Here is a 26865-nt window from a genome sequence, read left to right on the forward strand (position 1 = left end):
GGAAAAGGAATCTTGGCCCTACCTCACGCCATACACACAAATTATCTCAAGATGCCTCCTAGCTCTAGGGTGAAAGCCAACACTATTCGAAGCATATGGAGGCTGTCCTGGGAGGAGTGGGAATTGGATTAAAGGGAGGTGCGAGGGGTTTGCCCCTGCAGCTGAGCCACCCACAGCAGCCAGCAGGAGGTACGAACAAGAGTCACAGAGTCAAAAAGGCCCTGGGCAGTGCCCAGGCTTTGTATGAGCACATGCGTCTTTCCACAGAGCTGTCAGTCTACTGTCAGCAGAGCACATGGCAGGTAAATGGCCCAGGGACAGCCATGGTGGCCTGAGAATGTCATCTCTGGGCAACTGGGAGGAAAGGAAGAACCATGGTTTTCCACCAACACAACGTTCTCAGCTCTACCTCCAGGCCACACCCTGCTAAGTGGGAGGACATCTCTCCAGACATTCAGATGGGCCCCTCTGAGCCAGTGCATCCTTGGTGAATGCCTCCCTGCTCTCCAATATTCCAGACTCTCTGGAGTCATGTCACCATTTATTAAAATGCTACTTACAAATTCATTCGAAAAGAGATTTTTCATCTAATAAACAGTTAATGAAAAACAAAACAAAATCTGAGATGCATCTCTGTTCCAACATATAGTTTGAGGCACGCCAAGTCAAAATGCATGTTGTTTTCATGATCGCCCACTAGGAAAACCAAAATCCCATTTCCTTTCCACACAGGAGAGAAAAACTAAAGGCAGAACAAACAGCCGAATTCCGCTTATTTACCAATGTGTACATGTCCTGTGAAATCTAATTTGGACAGAAGTTGAATTGCAAAAGCCACTCCAGCCTCCCTGAGAAGCATCTTCCTTGACTGCTCCAAATTTCTAGACTCCTGCTTTGCTTTGAAAGTCTTCAAGGAGATGGGGTTAAATGTCCAAAGCTGTGTGTAAATGTAAATCAGTGTCGTTGCATGCTGTATGTAGGGGGCTCATGTGTTCATGCTCCAGTGCCTGCTACAGGACTGTGTGCATGGGGCTATGTGGGCATGCAGGGTGAGAAGTAATGTGTACATCTATGGAGCAGTGGCCCTGATGCATGTATGTGAGCTTGTGCTGTGTTTGTCTCTGTTTGTCCGTGCATGTGTGTACAGTATGTCAGCGTGGGCCTGACTCACGGAGCTGGACTGCTCGGGTGAGGAGCATATGCTGTGCGTGTTGGCCAGGACACAGTGTCCTTGGCAGCAGCCCAGGCCGGAGAGGTGGAAGCCGGAAGACTCCAGAGCGGCACAGTGGTTGCAGGGCACGGGGATACTTAGGAAAGCCCCTTCCCAGGCAGCAAGAGCTGCTCCTCTATGTGCCGCCTTCCTGCCCCATCTCAGGCCCCGTGCATGGAGCAGGAGGAGGCCAGGAATGAACTAACCTCATTTACATCTGTGGAAGGGACGCTGGTCTTGCTGGGCTGCCCTGTGGTCTGTGGCTGGCGGGGAGGGTGAGAACCATTCCAAGGAGGCTGCCTGGCTGCACAGCCAACCCATGTGGAGGGCTTAATCAAAGCCACATTTGGGCTGGCAAAATCTCAGTCCCCTGAAGGATTTCAAGCCATGAAGGCAGATTTGGACTGGTTGAACATCACGGCTCGCTGACAACCACAGCCGTCCCACAATAGAACGTCTTCCTTCCTCGGGGGTTCACTCCCCCTTGGAGGAGGAATTCAAACACAGACCAGCACCAGAAGGAGGTTGGAAGAGAGAGGACCTCTAGGGACCTTTTCAGCTCTAACCTCCTGAGAGTCTTTGTGTTTTTACTGAGGTCAAATTCATATAACATAAAATTAACCGTTTAAAAGTGAACAATTCAGGTGCATTGAGGACAAGACCGAATCAAATGCCCATTTTGTGAGTGCAACTACCACCTCTATCTAGTTCCAAAACATTTTTGTCATGCTAGTATGGACTAAAGGTTTATGTCCTGCCAAAAGTCTTAGGTTAAAACCCTAACCCACAATGTGGCTGCATTTGGCAATGGGGCCTCTAAGGAAGTAATTAAGGTTAAATGAGGTCATAAGGGTGCAGTCCTGATCTGATAGGATTAGTGTCCTTATAAAAATAGACATTGGCCAGGCGCGGTGGCTCACACTGCAATTCCAGCACTTTGGGAGGCCGAAGCTGGTGCACTGCCTGAGGTCAGGAGTTCTAGACCAGCCTGACCAACATGGTGGAACCCCGTCTCTACTAAAGACACAAAAAATTAGCCAGGTATCGTGGCACATGCCTGTGGTCCCAGCTACTTGGGAGGTGGAGGTTGCAGTGAGCTGATATCAGGCTACTCCAGCCTGGGCAACAGAGCAAGACTCTGTCTCAAAAAAAAAAAAAAAATAGACATCACAGAGCTCTCTCTCTGAGTACATACCAAGGAAAGGCTGCATGAATACACAATAAGAAGGCTGCCATCTGCAACCCAATGGGAGAGTCCTCACCAGGCACCAACCCTGCTGGCACCTTGATCTTGGACTTCCCAGCCTCCAGAGCCATGAGAAAATAAATTCTGTAGTTTCAGCCACTCAGTCTGGGACATCTTGTTGTGGCAGCCCAACCAGATGAACACATACCCCAAAAGGAAACCCGGTAGCCCCTAAGCAGTCACAACCCATTCCCCTCCTCCTTCAGACCCTTGCAAGCAAATGACAATCCACTTTCTGTTTCCATGGGTTTGCCTGTTCTGGACATTTTACATAAATGGAATCATACACTACGAGACCTTTTGTGCCCGGCTCCTGTAACTTAGCAGAATGATTTCGAGGCTCATCCACACACTAGCATGTATTAGTGTTCCATTCCTTTTCATGGGTAAATAATATTCCATCGTCTATCCGTGGATATCCATTGTGCATACACCACCATTTGTTTATCCTCTCATCGCTGGGTGGAACGTGGGTTGTTTTCACCTTTTGGCTGTTACGAATATTGCTGCTCTGTACATGTGTATAGATGTATTAGTTTGAGTGCCTGTACTCAATTCTTTTGGGTATAAACCTAGGAATGGAATTGCTGGGTCATATGGTAATTCTATGCTTAGCTTTTTGAGGAACAATCAGATTGTTTTCCACAGTGGTTGCACCATATTCCATTTCCCCCAGGGGTGCATGAGGGCTGAGACTTTTTTACCCACTAGGAATCCTTCTGTGGCTGGGAGGGTTGGGTTAAGCTTCTCCCAGCCCAGGTCTCACTCAACGGTCACAGCATTAGTGGGAAGGGAGCCTGTGCCTCAAGCCCACAGGAGAGAGCTCCAGACAAAGGGGCCAGGTACAACACCCTCTCATACCTCTCATACCCAGCTTCCTTCCAGCCTGTCCCTAGAGAAAGGGGAGCTCGAGTGGGCATCTAGAAGCTACTGCTCAGCTAGCAGGGGTCAGACCAGAGGGGATTCTGACATACTGCAACATCTGGAACATGGCCCTTGGTCACTAAAGAGAAGACAATGCGGAAGTGTCTTTTTTTTTTTTTTTTTTTTTTGAGACAGAGCCTTGCTCTGTCGCCCAGGTTGGAATGCAGTGGCACGATCTCGGCTCACTGCAAGCTCCACCTCCCCGGTTCACGCCATTCTCCTGCCTCAGCCTCCCAAGTAGCTGGGACTACAGGCACCCGCCACCACACCCGGCTAATTCTTGTATTTTTAGTAGAGAGGGGGTTTCACCATGTGGGCCAGGCTGGTCTCGAACTCCTGACCTTGTGATCCACCCGAATTGCTGGGATAACGGGCGTGAGCCACCGCGCCTGGCCGGAAGTGCCCTTTTGAGTGTGGACACCCATACCTTGAGTCATGGGTGCCCTGCTTGGGCCACGGGCACACACCTTAAGTCATGAGCACCCACCTGAGTCACGAGTGCCCACCTTCAGCCAGGCCTATGGAGAGCTCTCCATCTAAACTGGGGCCATGCCAGTGATCAGTGATGACTGGCTGATCCCCCTTCCTCAGTGACCCCCCATCCTCCCCACTCCCACCTCTCTCCTACCCACTCACCCTTCCTCCTGAGAAGCCAAGGAGTTCTGAGAGAGCTTCGCTAAGTTCTTCGCATAGTCTTCTTCAATCTTTATCCTGCAAAGACAGAAAACCCAACCCACATCAGCTCTCCAGTGCCAGACGGTGGATCTGCCCTGCTGCTCTCACACCTCCGCCGTGGAAAGGAACTCACTAGACCACAAGCTCTGAGACTGCATGGCTCTTGTCTGTCCACCTGACATGCAGTAGGTGCTTAATAAGTACTTGTTGGATAAACGAATGAACAAAACTGTCTGGACCTCCACCTCCTCATCTGCAAAGTAGGATATTTTCTCCTGTCTCCTAGAGCTGTGAAGACGAGAGCTGGCGTTTACATAGTTCCTAGCACAGAACAGGAAACAAGACCCCTGAATGAATAAATGAAGGAAGGAAGGAATGAATGCTTGCAACTCGTGATAGACTACCAGCAATAATACCCAGGGCTGTCCCCTCTCCCTCCCAGCCCCAGAACTCCCAGGTGGCCTCGGGCCCTCAGCAGCAGAACAGAAGATCTCCCTACTGTCTCACACCCCCAGGGCCTCTGATTGTCAAGCCTGCTGGGTGCAAGTATTTCCATGGAAACCTGGCAGTGCCCAGGGCTGCAGGTAGATTCTATTTCCCTGGAGAGGAAAGTAGCGTTGCATGTAGCTTCCGGCAGGCAGGCCTTTGACACATTTGCAAGGCAACTCCCCAGGGGCTGTCCTGTATTATCTGCCACGTCGTGTGAAGCATGTTGTCAGAGGTACTGTTCGCCACCTAAGTGGTCCTCTGGGCCACAGTGGGAGACAGAGCAGCTATGCTTATGCCAACCAGAGCTGGCCAGAGCCCAGGATTCAGAGAGCCCCTGGTCCATCACACAGTGAACAGAAAAGCTCCAGAGGCGCTGGGACCACAGCATTTGCTTCCCAGCCACTCAAGCACCTGGCACCCAAAGAGTACGATGATGGAGAGAGGGCAGTGGACAAAGTCTGGCCGCAGCATTCCGAGTAATAATAATTGCATGACTTGGCATCAGGAGACTCACAATCTCGTTCCTTCTTGCACTGCTTTTCTCTCACCTCCACCTTCAACTGGTCTCTAGGTCCTCCTGAGTCTCATTCCAACTGATCTGCCTCTGTCACTTCCTCTCCATCCCCCTACCTTCAACCCCAGACTGTGGCCAAGAGAGATCTCTAGAAGGGAGATCTATCCATGCCACACTCCCGGCTCCTCAATGCCGACCACATGCACCAGACACACGACGCTCCTGTGTCTCAACTCCAGGACCAAAGCGTGCGTCACCTCCACTTCTGCCCCACTTCCCGAAACCAAGACCCCAGCAAACCAGCCAGCACCTGTCCTCGAGCCAGGGAAGCTCCCCACTCTGAGCCTCAGCTCTCACCTCTCCTGGCACTAAAAGGCCTTCCCAAGATCCCAAGGTGGCTGGTGTATGCGTTTTCTCTAGGAAGCCCAGAATGTCCTGAAATGGCAGTTTCCATTTATTTGCTAACAAGACGTTGTTATGGAAATATAAACCACAAGCGTGTTCAAGCTTTAACTTTTGCAGTCAGTTCCTATTTGCCTGTTTTATACCATTGTCTTCTCAAACCCAAGCCGTGCAACCTGTCCATTTCCCACCAGTTTAATGGGTCATAAAATAAGGATCTGATAATACAAATTGAAAATAGGCCCTCTGTCTACACCCAGACCACCCTGAACACATCCGATCTCATCTGAAAATAGGCCCTCTAAGGGAAAGGGGTGCTTCAAAACGCCAAAGCATTATGACTTGATTATTGCTGTTATAATTAAAAAGGAAAATTTTTGGTTGGGCGCAGTGGCTCACACCTGTTAATCCCAGCACTTTGGGAGGCTGAGGCGGGCGGATCACCTGAGCTCAGGAGTACCGAGACCAGCCTGGCCAACATGGTGAAACCCCGTCCCTACTAAAAAGACAAAACATTAGCTGGGCATGGTGGTGCACACCTGTAATCCCAGCTACTCCAGAGGCTGAGACAGGAGAATTGCTTGAACCTCGGAGATGGAGGTTGCAGTGAGCCAAGATTATGCCACAGTACTCCAGCCTGGGTGACAGAGCAACACTCCGTCTCATAAAGAAAAAATAAATAAATATTTGTAAAAGATATTGCAATTTGCTATAAATATTTCCAACTCCAGATGGAAAGTGTTGTGTGTGTGCACATGCGTGACAGGTGGGTATGTGCAGGTATGTGGGTATGTGAGTGTATGCTGAACAGGACCTCAGAACTTGGAGAGAGAGACAGAGAGAGAGAGAGAGAGAGAGAGAGAGAGAGAGAGAGAGAGAGATAGAGAGAGATAGAGAGAGAGAGAGAGAGAGAGAGAGAGAGAGAGAAGGAACTTCTCTTTCTCTTTGTAGATTTCTCCATTTCCATTGGGCTAAGTTTATCGTTTCTTCATCTGGGTTCCCAAGCTCTTTAGACAAAACACTGTTACAATCCTGAGGCAGGGATGGGGTAGGAGAAGGGCTCTACATCTCCTGCCCTGGAACACAGGTTTTGGCTAACGAGGAATTGAACTGTAACTTTCCCCCCATTGGTTATGGTAAAGGGCAGTGCTTCAAATGACGGCCAGGTACATAAGTAAAGGAGTGAAGAAGTCTGCGGGAGAATACAGTACGGAGTGGTGGAGACTGTGGCAAAATGGGAACACAAACACCACCTCTACAAGAGTAGCTGCTACTCAGCTCCGGCCAATTGTCGCGTGAGGGATGTGGAGGCAATCCTGCCAACGCTTCTGCTCTTTCAAGGTGTGCAAAATATCCAGATTTTAATATGAAATCTACCCATTTTTTTGTGTCGGTTCAAATATTTAAAAACATTGTATCGGCCAAAGCTACACATCTGCTGACCAGATCCGTCCCAGGGGCCATGAGTTTGCCACCTGGTGCTAACCAGCCCAATGCTGAGTGTGCAGTGCTGAGTCCTGTGCTGTCGCCCCCTGGCCACGGGGCCCCCGGGGAACACTGGTGCCAGGCCCCAGGGCTGGGAGGGGCCCAGGCTTCACCTTTCCCGGATGAATTCTGACATTTCCTTCTGCATTTGTTTGCCCTTCAGCTGTTTCTGGAGCAGTAGTTCAAACCCAGCCACAGTGCCGTTGCCTTGGGGGTCCTTCTTATCAGCCTACAAAGGAAGCAGAAGCACAAGAGTTTAGGGCAAGTCTGCGTCTGCAGCCAGGGAGAATGGCGAAAAGAGAGGACAGCTCCCAGATGTGTCTGGCAACCCCAGCCCAGCACAAGACACGGGAGCAGCCGTCTCTGCTGCCCTAACTCGGACGTCTCTCCTGGTGCCCCGTCTCCCAACAGTGCTTTCTGATGCTCAGGCTCTTACAGTTGCTGTATCCCCACATCCAAGCCCCTTAACTCTCCCAACCTGGGAACTGAGAGGAAGAAGGGCAAGTGTCCAAGAGCGCCGGCTGTGATGCCTAACGGCCTACGACTTCCAACCAGGTGGCTGCAAAGCCTGGCTTGGCCCTCGGCGAATCTTGGCATCCTGACTCCCAGCTGGACTATGTGTGAGCTCAGGAGCAGGTGCCCCCAGCCTTAAGCCATCTTGTCTTCTATCAGCTTCTTATACTGGTAGGGCAGTGACACCCTCTAAACACACATTCATAAAAGATCACAGGAGAGAAAAATCAATCATAGGGAGAAAGTGGATCGAAGGGAGGCCGGAGGAGAGCACAGGACAGGCTGCCCTGAAATACCGGCTGGGTGACCTTGGCCAAGTTCTTCACTCACTCCAGGCCTTAGTTTTTTCATCTGCAAAACTGAGGAAGTAACAGCCCTACCTTCAAAGGGTCACTTCAGGGTAAATGACATATGTATACAGCTGAGCACATTGCTGTGCACATATTATGTACCCAATACATGGTATCTGTTATTAGTTACTTTTAAATAGAAGCCCAAACTTGGGGAGGATGGGCAAGTCAACGAAATAAATACTTAGGACCCAATTAATTTTGCAAACATATATTCTTAAAATTTCAAAATTAAATGTTTTATTTTATTTTGTATTACCTGCATTTCTTCAAGCATACCTGAATGTCCCTTTCCTGCCATTCCCCTGCCTGAGATTCACCCACACATCTGCCCGCACGGCCGTGGCACCAGTTCCCAGGGCCATTCCAGGCACTAGCCATCAGCATGCCTGAAAGTGTCCTCCCCCTTACAGCTTTTCCCTATCAGCAACCCAGGGTCAAACACTTTGATAGTTAATGGAGGGTGTTCAGAACAGGTCTTTGATATCCCAGACAGAGAGGTGCATTGGTGAAAACAGTGTCCAGCCACAGGGTGTCCAATCCTAGGCAGTATCCCCACACATCACCCCCTTGAAATAGGAGTGGGTTGCATCTCTCAGATCCCATCCAGATCAGACATTTTAGGAGAGGGGAAAGAAAAGGGGTTGCTGATGCCTGCAGGGAACCCCATTTACCATCACAAGTAGGTGAAGGATGTTATGGACACCTTCCCAGTTCCCCCAGTGTGGGACCTCTCCCTCGGGTGCCATAACTCAAAGCCCTCTGGTCACACTGCTAACATCCCTGATGACAGGGAGATCACCACCCTATGGGGTCACAGTCGGGCTGGTCTTGCAGTTTAAAAGCAATGTCCACTGAAGATCGCTGCGCTTCACCCTACGAATGCTACATCTTGATGACAAAGCAGAAGGAAAATTACCCAAATACTGAGCTCCAATCTGCCTCCCTTCTAGGATGGATGTGCCGAGCTATCCATGCACGCTCGGGAAAACCAGCCAGAAGAAACAGCCTTCAACGACTGTGTCAGGAGACAGAAATTTCTATTCGTGGAAAAGGCCTTGATGGTCAGGGGGATAAGTGGATTGCAGATTAAGTATCAGAGTCCCCAGAGAGCTTGGGTTAAGAAAAGAACTCACAAGTGTCACTCTCCGGATGCTGCTGGCAGCAGGCAGCATCAGACATTCCTGCCAACTTTCCAAGGCTTGAGACCCCACACGATGACCTCCAGGCTCCCAGGATACCCATTTCCGGGGCTCAAAACACTCTCTCCTTGAACCCTCCATTTACTGCACCTCTCTTGAGAGATGATGTTTCCAAACCCAGGTACATCTCTCCCTCCTCTGCCGCCACTACCATCTTTCCTGGTCTCTTCCGGTCACCTGTCAACTTCCCACCCCTGCCTGGACAACGTCTATGAATCAAATCACATCATATTGCTGCTTAAGACCTTCTAACATCCTCCTTCCACAAGCAGAGTAAAACTCACTTATTGGGGCCTAGAAAATCTTGCACACTCTGATGCTTGCTTCCCCTGCCTCTGAGCTCACCTGCCCAGGTCTGTCTGGTGCCAAAGATAAGCCCCTTTATACTGTTTCCTCAACCTAGGCACAGATCTCTACCCTGAATGTAGCACCGCTGGAGCTACAGAAATTGTGCCTTGGTGAGAGGTGGAGGCAACAGGGATCTCTGTGTATCTTCTAAGGTACAAGTGATTTCGTAGAAAGAAAAAAGCACCCTTTTTCTAGTATTCGGTTAGCAAATCTAAAAAGTGTAGATAATCCGGCTGGGCGCAGTGGCTCACACCTGTAATCCCAACACTTTGGGAGGCCAAGGCGGGTGGACTGCCTGAGGCCAGGAGCTTGAGACCAGCATGGCCAACATGGTGAAACCCTGTCTCTACTTAAAAAAAAAAAAAACAACAACAGCTTGGTGTGGTGGCACACACCTGTACCCAGCTACTCAGGATGCTGAGACAGGAGAATCGCTTGAACCCAGGAGATGGAGGCTGCAGTGAGCCAAGATCGCACCACTGCACTCCAGCCTGGGTGAGACAGAGTGAGACTCTGTCTCAAAAAATCCATTCTGCACAGTGGTGAAAACAAGTTTTTACTTAGTTATTGTTCCTTGGGGTCTTTGGACACTTGTTTTTTTGAAGTGTACAATTTAGTGGTTTTTAATATATTCACAGGGTTGTATGACCATCCCTACTAACTGATTCCAGAAAGGGGTGATCTAATTTTGAAAGTCACGATGACTTTCACATGCAAATGGCCCAGGACCATTCCCAGAATGTTCAGAAGTGCAGGACTCTGCATTTCTAAAAATTTATTTATTGTGGAAAAAAAAAATACACCTAGCATGCAACTGACCATTTTAGCCATTTTTAAGAATACAGTTCAGTGGCAGGAAGTACATTCACACGGCTGTGCCACCATCGCCACCATCCACCCACAGAACTTTCTTGAATCTTGCAAAATCAAAACTCTGTGTTCGCTAAGTGATCTGCAAAAGTTTCAGAACTATAGGATTATCCAAGCTGGAGCTCTCTGAAGATCCTGTGCCCCCACCGCCTCACAATTCTGATGAGTACAGTGAGGCCCGAGGAGGTGAAGCCCTTGTCCAACGTCACTCACGTAAGTGACAAGCAGGTCTGGAGCCCACGTTCATTTATTGAGGCGGATTCTAGTCTCCTGCCTTCACTGAGCATTGGAGAAAATGGCCCTCCGCTTACCTACATTCTGGTTGAAGTGTCTGTAATGTGAACAGACTGAGATTCCCTGAGTCTGGGAACAGACTGGGAATTCCCTCAGCAGGATTCCCTGCTGAATCCCTGAGATTTAGAGAATGAGCTGGACTCCAAGAGGATCCCAAGTTCCTGTCTCGGGTGTAAAATTTAACCCCAGCCCTTCAGGCTCCAATGAGAAAGGCCCCTCCACTATGAGATCCAGGTCCCTCCTACCCATCCTAGGGGTCCACTCTCAGTCATCGGGTCATGCTGTGGGGGAAACTGAGGCACTGCTTACCCAGAAGTAGTCGCAGTAGCTCCACTCGGTCGGTTTCAGCAGCTGCTGTTCCGGCATCGTGTCTGGGTGAGGGAACGTCACACAGTTTATCTGTAGGGCACAGAACAAGAAAGAATGACTCTGCTGGAGACTGGAATAGTGAGGAAGGCTTTGCTCCCGGGGGACATGGCACTACAGCAGCCTCCATATTGACAGAACATGCACAGGGATCTTCCCGTGCTCCAGGGGCCAGCACTTCATATGAGGGGCAACAGGCGCTCACCACCAACCCAGACGGGCTGTGAACCAGTACCACCTCTCCAGAGGGCAGTTTACTAGGATCAAAATTGCAAACATCCAGTGCCTTTGACCCAGCAATTGCACAAGAGTCTATCCTACAGATACAGTTGCATGGGGGCGGTGATGTCCATACACGCTTTTTCACGACAGCACTATTTACGGCAGTTAAAGGCCGGAAAACAACTCCAATGTCCATCAGCAGGGGAATGGTTAAACAAAGTATGAGACAGACATCTATGGAAATCAGAAAGGACGCAGTGATAAAGTTCTTAAATTTAATTAGAAAAGTGGCCGGGCGCGGTGGCTCACGCCTGTAATCCCAGCACTTTGGGAGGCCGAGGCGGGCGGATCACCTGAGGTCGAGAGTTTGAAACCAGCCTGACCAACATGGAGAAACCCCATCTCTGCTAAAAATACAAAATTAGCTGGGCATGGTGGTGCATGCCTGTAATCCCAGCTAGTCGGGAGGCTGAGGGAGGAGAACCACTTGGACCCAGGAGGCAGAGGTTGCAGTGAGCCGAGATGGCACCAGTGCTCTCTAGCTTTGCAATGAGCTGAGATCATGCCATTGTATGAGCGAAACTCTCTCTCAAAAAAAAAAAAAATTTTAATAAGAAAAGTGTGCCAGTATATTCGGTTAGGTGAAGGTAAGAAAAAAAAGGCAAGCAAAGAGTATTACAGTTCCTTTTTAAAAAGGAAGAGATATACAGTGGACCCTTGAACAACACAGGTTTGAAGTGCAGGGGTTCACTTATACGTATATTTTCTCTCCTGCCTCTGTGACCCGAGACAAGACCAGTCCCTCCTCTTCCTACTCCTCCTTTGCCCATTGAATGTGAAGATGTTGAGGATGAAGACCTTGAGGATGATCCACTTCCATCTAAAGAACAGTAATTACCTTTTTCTTCTTTATAATTGTCTTAACATTTTATTTTCTCTAGTTTACTGTAAGGATACAGTGTATAATACACATAAATATGCAAAATATGTGTTCATGTCAGTGAGGTTTCCACTCAACAAGAGGCTATTAGGAGTTAAGTTCTGGAGGAGTCCAAAGTTATATGTCAGTTTTGGACTATGGGTGGAGAGGGGGCACCCCTAGCCCCTATGTTGTTCAAGGGTCACCTGTATAATACACATTTGGTTATTTGCGTATCGAATACTTCTGGCAACAGGTAACATCATTTGCTTCCAAGGATAGGAACTGTGTGGGTGAGGGTCAGGGGGAGAGGTTACCTTGCAAATGTTATGTCATGATATGTATCATACAAACAAATACAGCTTCAAAATTATAATCTGGGGGGCCGGGCACGGCGGCTCACACCTGTAATCCCAGCACTTTGGGAGGCCGAGGCAGGCAGATCATGAGGTCAGGAGTTCGAGACCAGCCTGACCAACATGGTGAAACCCCTTCTCTACTAAAAATACAAAAATTAGCCAGGCGTGGTGGTGGGCGCCTGTGATCACAGCTACTCAGGAGGCTGAGGCAGGAAAATTGCTTAAACCCACGAGGTGGAGGTTGCAGTGAGCTGAGACTGCGACACTGCACTCCAGCCTGGGTGACAGAGCGAGACTCTGTCTCAAAAAAAAAAAAAAAAATTATAATCTGTGCTGCCCGTGTAAGGCTGGCCCTAGCTAAGGAGAGTGAAGTACAGAAACTTCTGGGTCGTCTCAGACTTTTCTGCCCAAGCACATCCACAATGCTCCCTGGTTTTTCCCCACTGTGTGGAGGTGGCTTCAGGCCCCAGATTCCCACCTCTCCTAGGACGTGGGCTAATTTGCTTCCTCTGTGGGAGCAAGGCCTGAGCCTTATAAGTCTTTAATCCCTCCTTGCAGCCCAAGCACCTGCTGAAGTGGAAAATGTCACACATTAAAAAATGATCCCGCCCTGAGGTTTTGGGCCCAGGACACAAACTCCAAAGCTGGGCGGGGAGTGCAAGCCAGTGAGGTGCCCAAGTGTCACAGAAACTGCAGCTGGGATAGGAGGGCGGACAGCTTCTACTTTGGGCAGGGGTCGGAGGCTACAGAGATGCGTCCAAGGGGCAGATTCTGCTCAGCTTTTGCCAACTGTTGTCAAGCGTTTCTGAGGAGTGCAGTGCTGACAGATTACGTGATGACTCGAGGGAAGCTGAAAATGGGGATTTCTATGCAAAGTGTCTCCATTTCTAAGTGTTGGCAATTAATTCAAGGTTAAAAACCATAATAATCTAAACAATAAAACCATGTAAGCCCAACAAACTCTTCTGCCAGCCAAGTCGGGCCCATGGACCTCCAGTTGTAACCTCTGGTTTGGGGAGCTCCTGGGTGGTTAGAAGTAAATCTAGCCCACACCCCCTCCCCAGCTGCCAGCGCACAGATCTCAGTCGCAGTCTGGGGAGAAGTCCCCGGCAATAGAAGGAGCCTACTCCTCCCAGATCCTGACACGTGGTTAAGGCAAAGGCTGAGGTCCCCACCAACCTAGAGGGAAACACGACTCAGCAGAAGGATCAGGGGCAGGAATGACATGGAGAATCCTGGAGATGACAGGGCTGCACCAAATTCTGCCAAGGATAATCCCTTCTTCTCTTTCTCCTTTTCTTTTCTTTTATTTATTTATTTTTTTGAGACAGAGTCTAGCTCTGTCACTAGGCTGGAGTGCAGCAGCACGATCTTGGCTCACTGCAACCTCTGCTTCCCTGGCTCAAGTGATTCTCCTGCCTCAGCCTCTCTTGAGTAGCTGGGATTACAGGTGTGCGCCACCACACCTGGCCAGTTTTTGTATTTTCAGTAGAGACAGGATTTCACCACGTTGGCCAGGCTGGTCTCAAACTCCTGACCCCAAGTGATCCGCCCTTCTGGGCCTCCCAAAGTGCTGGGATTACAGGCGTGAGCCACTGTGCTGGGCCTCTTTCTTCTTTACAAAATGTCTAACTTCTAAGAATACAACATTATCCATGTAAGATTCCTGGCCAGGGCATGGTGGCTCACATCTGCAATCCCAACATTTTGGGAGGCCAAGGTGGGCAGATCGCTTGAGCTCAGGAGTTCGAGACCAGCCTGGGCAAAATAGCACGACCTTGTCTCTACAAAAAATAAAAAACAAAACTAGCCAGGCATGGTGGTGCATGCCTGTAGTCTCAGCTACTTGGGAGGCTGAAGCAGGAGGATCTCTTGAGCCTGGGAGGTTGAGGCTGCAGTAAGCTATGATTATATCACTACACTTTAAAGCCTGGGTTAAAAAAAATCCTATCAAAAATATTTAATCTGAATTTAATGATGAGTGGGGAAAATCAAGATAGTTTTTTAAAAGGTACCTTGTGGCAGGGCATGGTGGCTCACGCCTGTAATCCCAGCACTTTGGGAGGCCCAGGTGGGCAGATCACAAGGTCAGAAGTTCGAGACCAGCCTGGACAACACAGTGAAACCCTGTCTCTACTAAAAATAAAAAAATTAGCCGGGCGTGGTGGTGGGCGCATGTAATCCCAGTTACTCAAGAGGCCGAGTCAGGAGGATCATTTGAACCTGGGAGGTGGAGGTTGCAGTGAGCTGAGATCGCGCCATTGCACCCCAGCCTGGGCGACAGGGCGAGACTCTGTCTCAAAAAAAAAAAAAAAAGGCACAGCTTCTTAAACTCTAAAAAATGAGCACTGTGATGAATTAAAAAAAACAAAGGCTAGATGAAAATCGGCTGGGGCTGGAGAGTTTTCTCCCAGGTGTCAGCAGCCTGAGTGAGAGAAGGAAGGGCCAGTTCTTGAGGCCAGCATCAGAAAACTGTCTCCCCAAGCCGTGGTTTCGGGCTGAGTCCCCAAGGTGTGTCCAGAGGCAAGTCTCCTTTCTGGGCCTCCATAACCCACTGCCAAGCAGGCAATCATGAAAACAAGGGACGGATTTCAAAAGCACACAGATTCCTTATTTTGTGTTCCAGTTATTCTCATTTCAACAAATTACGGTCATCACGGTCCGCCTTTATTTTGCTTAATAATGCAGTCCATGAAAATTTCAATCAAATTTAATGATAAATTAACTATGACATTAAAGTAAATTGAGCATTAAGAATGATGGAACAGGCCGGGCGCGGTGGCTCAAGCCTGTAATCCCAGCACTTTGGGAGGCCGAGACGGGTGGATCACGAGGTCAGGAGATCGAGACCATCCTGGCTAACACGGTGAAACCCCGTCTCTACTAAGAAATACAAAAAACTAGCCGGGCGAGGTGGCGGGCGCCTGTAGTCCCAGCTACTCGGGAGGCTGAGGCAGGAGAATGACGTGAACCCGGAAGGCGGAGCTTGCAGTGAGCTGAGATCCGGCCACTGCACTCCAGCCTGGGCTACAGAGCGAGACTCCCTCTCAAAAAAAAAAAAAAAAAAGAATGATGGAACAAGCAGACTTCTGGGTACTCAGAGGCGGGTCTAAATGCCTTCTGGAGTGGCCTGCCCTGCAGGTATCTCTCCCCTTTCCCTTGCCTTCCCTCACCCAAACTGCTCTTGGCCTTGCCTTCTTGTTGGGGAAACATTTTCCTACAAAGAAAGGACTTTCCCATGTCAGGAAGAGGCTTGGCCAAACGCGGGGCAGGCAGGAGGGGAAATGGGTCTTGGCCAGTCTTGTTTCCCAGAATCTTCCTGAGTTGACTTACCCTCGGAGTGAAGATGCCACTGCCCACCCCAGGAGGCCTGTGCAGACAGACCCTGCTAGCCAGAGTGGGAGACGGTACCAAGGACAGCCTCTTCAATGATGCATCCTGGCTGGCTCCAAGCCAATCATCTAAAAGGCCATGGAAGTCCTGAGGAGGGCTGAGACCCGCCTAAGCACCACTCAGTCCCCTTCTTGTCCCAGAGTCGAGGATGAACATGCCTCAGAGTCACCTAGAGGACATAGGATGCTGGGTCCCACCTCCTAGTGGCTGATTCAGGAGCTCCGAATGGGGTCTGAGTTCTCGAGTGATGCTGAAGGTCTGGGGACCACACTTTGAGAACGAGCATTCGCGATCAATTCAGCGGGGATGGGACGGCCCCTGGGGGAGACCTTGTGTCCACCAGAATGGAAGACAAGCCACAGAGATAAACAAACCACAGAGCCCTGCTCTCAAGATCCTACATGGTAAGTGGGCAAAGGACATACACAGACACTTTTTTATTCTTTTTTTTTTTTTGAGACGAAGTTTTGCTTTTGTCGCCCAGGCTGGAGTACAACGGCACGATCTCAGCTCACTGCAAACTCCGCCTCCCGGGTTCAAGCCATTCTCCTGCCTCAGCCTCCCGAGTAGCTGGGATTACAGGTGCCCACCACCATGCCTGGCTAATTTTTGTATTTTTAGTAGAGATGGGGTTTCACCATGTTGGTCAGGCTGGTCTTGAACTCCTGACCTTCAGATGATCCACCCACCTTGGCCTCCCAAAGTGTTGGGATTACAGGCGTGAGTCACTGCGCTCGGCCCAGACACTTTTCAAAAGAAGACATATATGCAGCCAACAAGCATATGCAAAAATGCTCATCACCGCTAATCATTAAAGAAAGGCAAATCGAAACCACAATGAGATACCATGGCATGCCAATCAGAATGGCTATCATTAAAAAGTCAAAAAATAACAGGTGCTGGCGAGACTGCAGAGAAAAGGGAACACTTATACACGGTTGGAGGGAGTGTAAATGAGTTCAACCATGTGGAAAGCAAAGTGGTGATTCCTCAAAGAACTAAAAACAGAACTACCATGTGACCCAGCAATCCCATTACTGGGTATATACCCAAAGGAATAGAAATCTTTCTACATAAAGACACATGCACGCATATGTTCATTGCAGCACTATTCACAATAGCAAAAACATGGAATCATCTTAAATGCCCATCAACGATAGACTGGATAAAGGAAATGTGGTACATGAACAACATGCAATACTATGCAGCCGTAACAAAGAATAAGATCAAGTCCTTTGTAGGGACGTGGATGGAGCCGGAGGCCATAATCCTTAGCAAACTAATGCAGGAACAGAAAACAGGTTGGGGCAGAAGAGTAAAAGCAGTAGAATGTGGGAATTCGTTAAGGACCCATCACCCTGCTGCTTCTGCCACTCCTTCAGGACACCAGTCCTCAGGTAGAGCCCGGAGGTGCCTGCCACTGTCTCCGTCCTCTCTCATTTTGGGATTTCTCCCTCCCAGGAAGCCCACTGGGATTTCTCCAAATCCTCACTCCTGCAGGGGCCAGCCCTGACTCAGACACCCTCTCTCGGGCTTTGCATGTATTCTCATTTTATCTTCCTACCAACTCCACAGGGGAGGAAGAACAGCCTCATCGTATATGGGGAAACCGAGGATCACAGAAGCAAGGTATCCGAATCTAGACCCAGCTGACTGCAGAGTTCAAGCTTTGACCACGAAGCTATGTGATGGGCTATTTGCTCATCCACTTTGCATTCAAACATCCGTCGAAAGGCTGCTCAGTGCCACGCGCTACGTTAGATCTTCCCAGCAATCTGCATGCAATGTATTTGTAATGATATGTCTCGTGATGGTTTATTTCACGTTTCTCCTCCTTGCCAGACAGCCTGCTCTATGAGGGGATGGGAACCATCTTTTCCCTGCTGTTTCCCTCCTCGCTGGTACACTGTTGGGTACACAGTGGCTGCTCAGGAGATGTTCCTTGGTGCAGTGGCCGGAGGCTAGGGATGTAAGGCACCATCTCCGCTCTCAACAGTTCCATCAACAAGTCACCGTAATTCTTCGGGATAAACCTGCCAGTGGAGTAAGCCCGAGGTGCTGAGGTTACTGGAAGGACTGGGGGTCCAGGGGAGGAATCTTAGATTTAGGTAATAATAGTAGGCCCCAGCAGACAGAGGGGTGGGAAGGTGAGAAGGATACTGCAGGAAGGGAAAGGACCCAGGATGAGAGGATATGCCCCACAGGTGGGGACCGTGTTGCTCAGTTTGGCGGAGCTCAGAGTCAGGGAGTAGACAAGACTGGGGTGAGAGGTGGTCTTGCAGGGGTGCCGAGGTCTATCCTGAAAGCAGGACAGCGGGGACCACAGAAGCACCCTGCAGGAGAGTAACGATTCATCAGGCTGCTGCCTGGGGTAAGCACCCCCACTACAGCACAGAGGACAGGCTGGAGGTAGAACGCGACTGCAGTGATGGGGGACGGAGGGTCATGCAGTGACGGGGAAGTCTGCAGTGATGGGGGACGGAGGGTCATGATAGCAGCCAGGAGCAGTGTAGTCAAGCGGGGATTAGAAGCAGCCTGGGATACTCTACAAGTAGCCTTGACACCACCATGAAGTCAATTCAGTGATGCCCATCCAGGGGCAATTTTACCCCCAACCCCAGAAACATGTAGCAATGTGGAGACATTACTGGTTGTCACAGCTGGGTGGGGTCGGGGATGGATGCTATTGGCCTCTGATGGGAGGGGCCAGGGAAGCTGATAAACATCTACAATGCATGGGACAGTCCCCCAACAACAAAGAGCTATCCAACCCAAAATGGTGCTGAGGTTGAGAAACCCTGAGTTCACTGACCTGGGTGGAGAGGAAGCATGTTTCCATCCGTGGGGATGGAAGATGGGAGAACAGTCCCTTCAGAGAGAGGGAGGCAGTGGCAGCAGAGGGGCATGGTGAGAGCTGTGTGTGTGCGCATGTCCCAGAAGCTACCGGAGCCTCAGTGTTTATTTGCAACGGTCTAGTGCAAACTTATGCACAGATGAGGAAACTGAGACACAGAATGTTTACCTCTCTAGTTCACTGTAAGTGGCAGAGCAGGGTCTAGAACCAGCTTCCTAATTCCTGGGCCACCACTTTTAACCTTGCTGTGTCCTTTCTGTGACCTCTAGACCTCCAAATCAGGGTTCCTATGTTCCTGGATCAGAAGGGCTGGGAGGGCCACATAGCTCCATCCTACGGTGCTCCAAAGCCCAGGGAGGGAAGAGAAGGTGGGAGAAGACTTTCCACATATGGATTCCTGTCCTCTCCTGGGTGACATTTTCCAGATGGTTAACACCAGGGTCCAGCTACACCTCTGAAAAGACCTCCCAGGCATAGCAGGAGCCTCACTGCCATCCTAAAGATCTACTTTCTGTTTGTTCAACAAAAGCAAATAATGTGCCAGCCACAGTTCTCAGCGTTTTACGTGTATTAGCTCATTTAATCCTCACAACAGCCCTGCAAGGCAGGTGCTATTATTCTCCCCATTGTACAGATAAGGAAACTGAGGCACAGAGAGGCTAAGTCACCTATGCAGGATCACACAGTTTGTGCATGCAATGGTGGACCAGGGTCTGAACCCAGGCAAGCCGGCTTCAGTCTAGGCTCTCAGCCTCTGTCACACCACCTTTCCAACACACTGAAGTGTAAATGTGCCCGCTCCCCACCCAAGACAGGGGCTCAAAAAGGAAGGACGCTCAAGAGGGAGCCAGGGGGGGAGCACGCTTCCCCATGTGTACTGCGCAGGGCGAGTTCCGGCAGGCGGTCCCACCCTCACTTTCCCGGAGACCAGTGTCCTCAGCAAAGCTGCATCTTTGCTCTTGCACCAACTCTGTTGCTTCCAACCCTCAGGTAAATGGAGGGACACCCTCGTCCGTCCCCTGCGGCTGGGGTCCACTGTGCAGCTGGCGTTCCTTCAGGGCTTCTCCGCACAGGAGCAGCCAGAAGCACAAGGGCTGCCTCCCAGAAGCTCTCTGAGGGGTACGCAATGGGACATGCCAGCTAGAAAACCACCTGGCCGGGGTGTGAGAGCCGCTGAACAAACGTGTGACCCACCCAAGGCGTCCGACATAGGGAGGCCCCAAGGCACGCCCCTCCCCAGAGTCCTGGCCCAGCAGGAGCCTGTGGGGAGCAGAGGCCACACACAGGCTCCTTGCACGGCCTGTTTGACCACCCTGCCTGCCGCAGAGAAGGGAAAATGGTTTGACAACACAGGGCTCAAGTCCAACTGTCTCTGAATTTTCTCCCAGAGGAAAGCGGATCGGGGACGGTATGGGAGAGGAAAAAGCCAGCTCCGGAGCTCTGTGGAACAGAGAAGAGGAGAAGAGATGACCCCAGGGGTTCACCTCCAGCCCCTAGCTCCCACCCCGGGTTCTGTGGCTACGCTGGGAAGCCCTGAAGCTGAGGACCACAGGAGTCCCCACACTCCTCTTCCCAGGTGAGAGTGTGGCCGGGTGGCTCTGTTGCCCTCTTTTCTGAAACCCTCTAGATTCAGATGCGTTCATGCTCCTGCCAAGGGCTGTGAGCTGCCGCGAGCACCCGTCACTCCTAATCAAACAGCACACTCCACCTGCCAGCCCCACACTAGGGACAGTGGAAACAAGACCCAGCAAGGCTGCCAGACCCTGACTGCTGCTGTCAGGAAGCCCACGTGTCTATCCCCCGAAAACTAGCTCGAGGCTATGGGTGGGGAAGAAGGAGCGTCAGAATCCAGCTCCATTCTTGCTCTGGACCCACCACCCTTTGCTGCCCAGGCCTGGAAACTTCTGCTCTGTGGGATCAGACAGCACGGGAAGCGGCTCACCTCATCCCTACATACCACGGACAGGGAAGTTCACGTCCCAGCCTCCTGAGACCTGAACCATCCCCTCCCCGCTGAGTGTCTCCTTCTTGGGAAACCATGAACTCTGGAAGTTGAGAACCCAGAGAAAGAGGCTGAGCATGGGAGAGCAGTGCGTGTGGAAGGGAAAAGGCACCTGTGGGCCAAGGCCAAGGCCAGGTGGTACACTGGGGAGTGTCCTGGGCCGGCAGCCAGGAGACCTGGGTTCAAGCCCTGAGCTCTGCTCCCCACTTGTTTTGTAACCTGTGGTCCCTCCTTTGCTCAGTTTCCTAGGCAAAAAAATTCTCCAAGGCAAGAGTGTTTACTTAAAACCTCTGGGGCACTGGTTCAAATGCAGATTTTCCTGTCTGGCCCCAGAGAAAACAACTTGTATAGCCAGGGTGTCATCTGCATTTTAAACAAAGGTCTTGGAGGTTTCAGAGTACACTTGGCAGACTCCCTCATGAGAAGCAATGACATGGCTCAGCAGGAAGGAACAGGGAAGGCAGGCGTGGGCGAGGTGTGCTGCCCGCTCTGACCACACCTGAAGCTCTGGCTGCAAGACGAAGTCCAGCAGGTGCCCCACCCCGTGGCCCGGGCACCATCACTAAACGCCTTTAAGACAACCCTCCATGACGTAACACTCTGCTTTTCACTTTGCATTTTTGTTTTCCTTTTAGAATTCAAATACGTCTCCCACTCCCACCCCCCACTTTCTCCTCCCCCTCCTTTTTATGTATTTCAGAAGACAGTGGAGAGTTCCTGCTGTGTCCCAGCATTCTGGGGCATTTTGTGACAATTTGAAGATGGGCCACTGTACCCTCTGGAACTGTGCACCCGAGCCTGCCCACACCCCCTCCCCACCAGCTCCATCAACTCCACCAGTAACGCAAAGGCTGCTGCTACCCACGGTCCAAGCAGGCTGAGTCGTTCTGCCCCGCCCTTGGAGACAATGTCCACCAGCACAGGGCATTCCAAAGGAGCTCATGACACAAGGAACCCAAGCCAGCTCCAGAAGGGGCACTGTGGTAAGGGCATAGATTTCAAATCCTGATACTTCCCAGCTGGGTGACCGTGAGCAAGGTGCAGCTCTGTGCCTCAGTCTCCCCATCTGTCAACAGGGTGATATATTGTGTACAGAGCACTTACTATATGCAGGCTCTGTTCTAAGTGCTTTCCATGGATGGACCCATTTAGTCTCTACACCATCCCTAAGGCACAGACCACCCGCCACCCCCCCCCATTTCCCCACTTGATGGTTATTGACTGAGACGGGAAGGAGTCAAGAAACTTGCCCCAGGCTGCTGCCCAGTCATTAATATAACTGACACTCTGGCCTCAGAGTCCATGTTCATCGTCGTTACACTATATTGATTCTACAACTCACACTTCCTATAGCTAATGGACAATTAAATGAGCTGCTTGGATCCCTACTTGCGCATCATAAATGCACACAAAAGTTGCAGCAATTGCCATCGTTAATTGTTTACCTAAACTTCTTCTCCCAAAGCAGGATGTGCAGCCTGGATGAAGCAGGGAAATACACCCACTCATGGTTTTGTCTCTACGGGGGTGGTCGGAATGGCTCAGAGCTGTGTGAGTTGGAGTCTAAGAGAGCAACCCCCCGTTCCCTGCTCTCCTGCATTTGTGCCAAAATAGCAAACCTGGGACCACACTTCTCAGGTCTGTGCCTCTCAGGGGGGCAATGATGTCCAGCCCCACCTGCCCCAAGCACAGGGCTGAGGAGCAGAGGTGGGGTGTGGGGCTCCCCCTCACCTCTGCATGGGGATGGGCGGGCGGGGGGGCTCCCCCTCATATCCACATGGGGGTGGGCATCTCGAAGCGCCCTGGAAGGCAGGCTGGCCACCTAGGCAGAAGCTGCCTGCTCCCGTCAGGAACTCCTAGGAACTCTAAGGGCGCTTTCTCTTGCTTTTAACTTTGACATCTTCCAGAAGTTACCCCGCACAAAAGCAACCCTGTCGCGGCTGTAATTTACACGTCACTTGAATTGCGCTGAGCGCAGTCCACCCCCTTCAACCCACTCCCGCACGCGTACCTTCCCCTCCTGCCCTGAAAAAAATGGCTTCTGCATCATCCCAGCCACCCTCCTTCCACTTGTTCACCAGGAGAGAAGTGAAATGTGAAACTGACAGGAGAAGGGGAGGTGGGAGGGGGACGTGGATGGGGAACTTCAGCAAAATCCGAGCTTTGGAACTTCCCTGTCTCCAGGTTGGGCATCACTTCTGCTTGGCGGTCCACATCGCCATGGCAACAGCCCAGCCAAATGCCCCAGCTCGCAGCCACCCTGAGAGTCCCCTTCTGGAGCCACTTACCGTGATGGTGTTTTCCTTGCTCTGCTTTTTGCTTGGTGATGAGGATCCCAGGTTCTGGGGAGAGAGGCAAGAAATATCATCAAAGCTGTTCTCCATATTGGACATTTTTCCCCCCCATTCAGGTTCCCTGAGGGTGGAGGCGCTGGGGAAGTTCAGGGATGCTCAGTCTGCTGTCAACTCCTAAGTCACCATATTCTGGGCCAGGGCAGGCAGGGGTCTCCCTGACCCCACGCTGTTCCCACACCCAGCTCTCAGGCGAAAGGCAAATTAAGGAAGCCTCCTGCACAGGCTCTGAGAGAACTGCTCCAAACCAGGTCCCCCCTCCTCTTCTCTCAGTCTGTGATTTGGGGAGTTAACCCCTCCTCTGCCCTCTGCTGGTGAACGTTCTGCGTGCCGCTTGCCGCCTGAAGCCCCGGAATCCACTGGGGAGAAGAGAGTTAAGGCCACCACCTCCTGGCACTGAGGACTCAGCACACGACATTTTATTCTGAAACCCCCGGGTCCAAAACATCAAACCTAAACACACACAATGTGCACTGAGGCGCTGCTCGGTCACCTCCCCGACTCCCCGGTTCCCCAACCCCGTGAGCCAGGAGGGATTTCTCAGCCAAGCCGACTTCCAGCTTCCATTCAGTCTTTAGATTGCCTTTTGACGTCTTCCACTGCCAGCAAGAAAACCAGAGTCCCAAGTACCTCTGAGCCTTGAGGTCCTCAGCAGCCTGCCAAAGTCCTGGGATTGGTCTGGCAGAGAAAATTAAGGACTGCCAGTGGAAAATGCCACATGTGTCCTAACAGACTATGACTCTGAAGAGTATTTGATACTGGGTCTCTGTTGTTCTATTAGCAATTACGTTAGGGGTTCAATACCAGAGATCCCCAAGCAGGACCAGGGATGTCTCCCATCCTGAGCCACACAGCGACCTGGGAAGCAGCCTTACCCCTAAGGCACCACAGGCGGTCATCATACATGTGTCCCAGGACTTGTGCACGACCTTACTCTTTTTTTTTTTTTTTTTTAAGATGGAGTCTCACTCCGTCACTCAGGCTGGAGTGCAGTGGCATCATTGTGGCTCGCAGCAACCCATGCCTCGCAGGTTCAAGCAATTATCCTGCCTCAGCCTCCTGAGTAGCTGGGATTACAGGTGCCCGCCAGCACACCCGGCTATTTTTTGTATTTTTAGTAGACACAGGGTTTCAACATGTTGGCCTAGCTGGCCTCGAACTCTTGACCTCAGGCAATCCACCTGCCTCGGCCTCCCAAAGTGCTGGAATTACAGGCATGAGCCACTGCAGCCGGCCTGGCCTTACTCTTCCTTAGTAGAAGATAAGGAAGTGGTTGCCACTTTATAGATAAAGGCCAGAAAAAGTATGGAGGGGCTTCAACAAGAGGGAACCACTGGCTCGGGGTGGGGGGCACCCCACCCCTCGGGCCAGCACGACCCTAGACACCTGGCCGAATGACCATCTGCAGGTGAGGGCCAGCCTTTGCCTCAGAAACCCATCAGCAAATTAGGTAAACCAGGGAGCTTGACTATGCCCCTGCTAAGGTCTCATCCCCTTACTCCGTACAGTCTTACTTGGGTTGCCAATTAAAGTCATCTCAGGATAACTGATATCCTTAGGGTGTCTAGCAAAAATGAACCTTAGAGAGCATTAATTTCACACAGACAAGAAAACGATTACTAGCCTTGAGACCCCGGCCAGAAAATCTGACTTCTTTGAGCCTCAATTTCTCCATCTGTAAAATGGATGGTTATCACTGGTCCTCAAGCTTTGAGGTGCGCCAGAATTAACTGAGGAAAGTGTCCAAAATGGAGTCCCAGCTGCACTCTCAGCTGCTGGGCCTGATCCAGCAGGTCCCAGGTGGCGCCAGCATCTCTGATTTGTAGAATCTGTGGACCTCACTTGGAGACACATGGATCTGATCTACACTGTGGTTTCACTGTGTTTCTCTACTTACGGCAACTCCTCTAGCGACCCCATCAGGCTCCCAGCCAACGTTAACTTTATGGCCAACTACAGCTTCCACAGACATTTTTAGTGCATCATCTCATCCAGCTGGCCCACCCTATACCTTCCCAAGTGATCAGCTCTGCCAATTTTGGCAACTTGATAGAACTGCACAGGGAGAAAGGCAGACAGAGTCTACAGGGCAGGAGGTACCAGTCACCAAGAAGAGACAGGGATCGGAGTCTCTCTCTCCATAGATTCATTCACACACAGACACTAGTCAATCAAATACATGACAGGAAGGGGAAAGGGCAGCCTTTAGGATGGATTCTGCAGTCTACAGGAGTCTGTCTTCCTGTCATGGACACATTACCACCATCACCACCACGTTCCCACTGCAGCCTTCCAGGCAGGGCAGCCAGCATTCTAGCAGCCCTGGCAACAGCCTTCGAGTCTACCTACGGATGCTGACGATGTTGGTGGTAAGGGGGCTAAGAGGGGAGAAGCAATGCAAGAGCTACTGCCTACTGAGTGCTTGCTTATTACGGCAGGCTCCAGGTTAGCCATCTGACATATTTAATCTCATTTCATCCTTACAACCCCAGCGAGTTAAATGGCATCAACTCCATTTTACAGATCATGAAATTGGGGTTTGCAGAAGTAAAACTGTCCAGGGTCACAAGGCTACTAAATAGAGGAGTGAAAATTAGAATCCAAGCCTGCATAACTCTTTCCTCTATCTTCCACCATCTCTCCACTTTGAGACCTGAGACAATATCTTGTTTCCCATGTGTCTTTGCAGGAGGGCAAAAAAGATTTCCATCAACCACAAACATATATTTTGGGACCACTGTGTATAAGTCTCTGTAGAGTAAGGTTCGATGAAGAGGTCGCACCTCGTCCCTATAACTTGGCTAGGATAGGAATACAAGTAATGGCATCGAGGGTGGGTGTTCCACGTGTAGGTGACAGCACCTTCCCTGGTCTCTGCTCTATTAGCAGTGTTTTACTTCAACCACTGTGGGCCAAGGTAGGTCACAGGCAATCTTAGGCTCTGCCTGTGCTGCTGATAACCTGTGCCTACTGCTCCAACTTCATATACGTATCACATGCATTATATATATATGTATACACACACACACACACACACGTGACATACACACTCTCATAATGCTCCACTGAAAGGGCCCAGAAGGAATGATATCTCATCACAGTGACAACACCTACTGGCTAGAAATTGGTTTCCAAATATTATCGGAAGCTCCTTGGTACTAATTCCAAAGGCAAGGTTTTTGGAATATCTTAGTGTACAAAGATGTAAGAAAGTATTCAAAGAATAATGGAGAGATAACAAAAGAACTAAACAACTTAAAAGGGCTCCCACAGGCCAAATGTGGGACGATTTGAGCACAAATATGAATGAATGACTGCAACTCACTAACTCACTCCAAGGGGGAGGGGAGAGAACATTTATTTCAGAAGAACGCCAATAAAAAAATGTACAAGAAATTGATGACCACCATTTGCAAACCCCAGTGTCAAAGAGGATTCAGACCGCAATCCTCATGGACGCTGAAAGCAGCGGATGGAACGATTGTCAGGGCACAGGATATTCACAGGGTCTTAACTGGCACCTCACAGATGACTGACAAATTAGAAAGGGAAAAATGTACCCCTGCGAAGGAGAAATCTGGCAGCCAGCACCTTAACCGAGAGTGCAAACTGAGCCTCATGAGCAGGGTGCTAACCTGGGTGGCTGTGCCTCCAAATGCCTTAAGAACCCCACATGCCCTGTCCAGCATTCTTGCCCAGACTGCAGAACCTGAACCTAAACATAAGAGACCAGTCAGATCAAGAATGCAGGTTCTTCTACAAGACACCTGAGCTGGACTCCTCAAACATAAATTGTCAAGGTGATGAAAAACAAAAGAAAAAAAGGTGTAAGGGATCGAGTGTAGAGGCGACAGACTGAGGCGACGACTTGGATGAA

The 26865-nt window shown here is 50.5% G+C and overlaps 1 protein-coding gene across 17 annotated transcripts in view; it reads right to left on the reverse strand.

Moving 5' to 3' along the window:
* GAS7 (growth arrest specific 7) overlaps positions 1–26865 on the reverse strand; it is a 288726-nt gene that overhangs the window by 25701 nt on the left and 236160 nt on the right. For all 17 annotated transcript variants that reach the window (XM_045375328.2, XM_074018592.1, XM_005582889.3 and 14 more), the window contains 4 exons: positions 22926–22979; positions 10832–10921; positions 7059–7174; positions 4017–4091 (listed from right to left, as the gene is read on the reverse strand). In XM_045375328.2, coding sequence (XP_045231263.1) covers positions 4017–4091; positions 7059–7174; positions 10832–10921; positions 22926–22979 — 335 coding nt within the window. The remainder of the gene's footprint in view (positions 1–4016; positions 4092–7058; positions 7175–10831; positions 10922–22925; positions 22980–26865) is intronic.

Source organism: Macaca fascicularis, chromosome 16 (genome assembly GCF_037993035.2).
Source record: "Macaca fascicularis isolate 582-1 chromosome 16, T2T-MFA8v1.1".
NCBI lineage: Eukaryota > Metazoa > Chordata > Mammalia > Primates > Cercopithecidae > Macaca > Macaca fascicularis.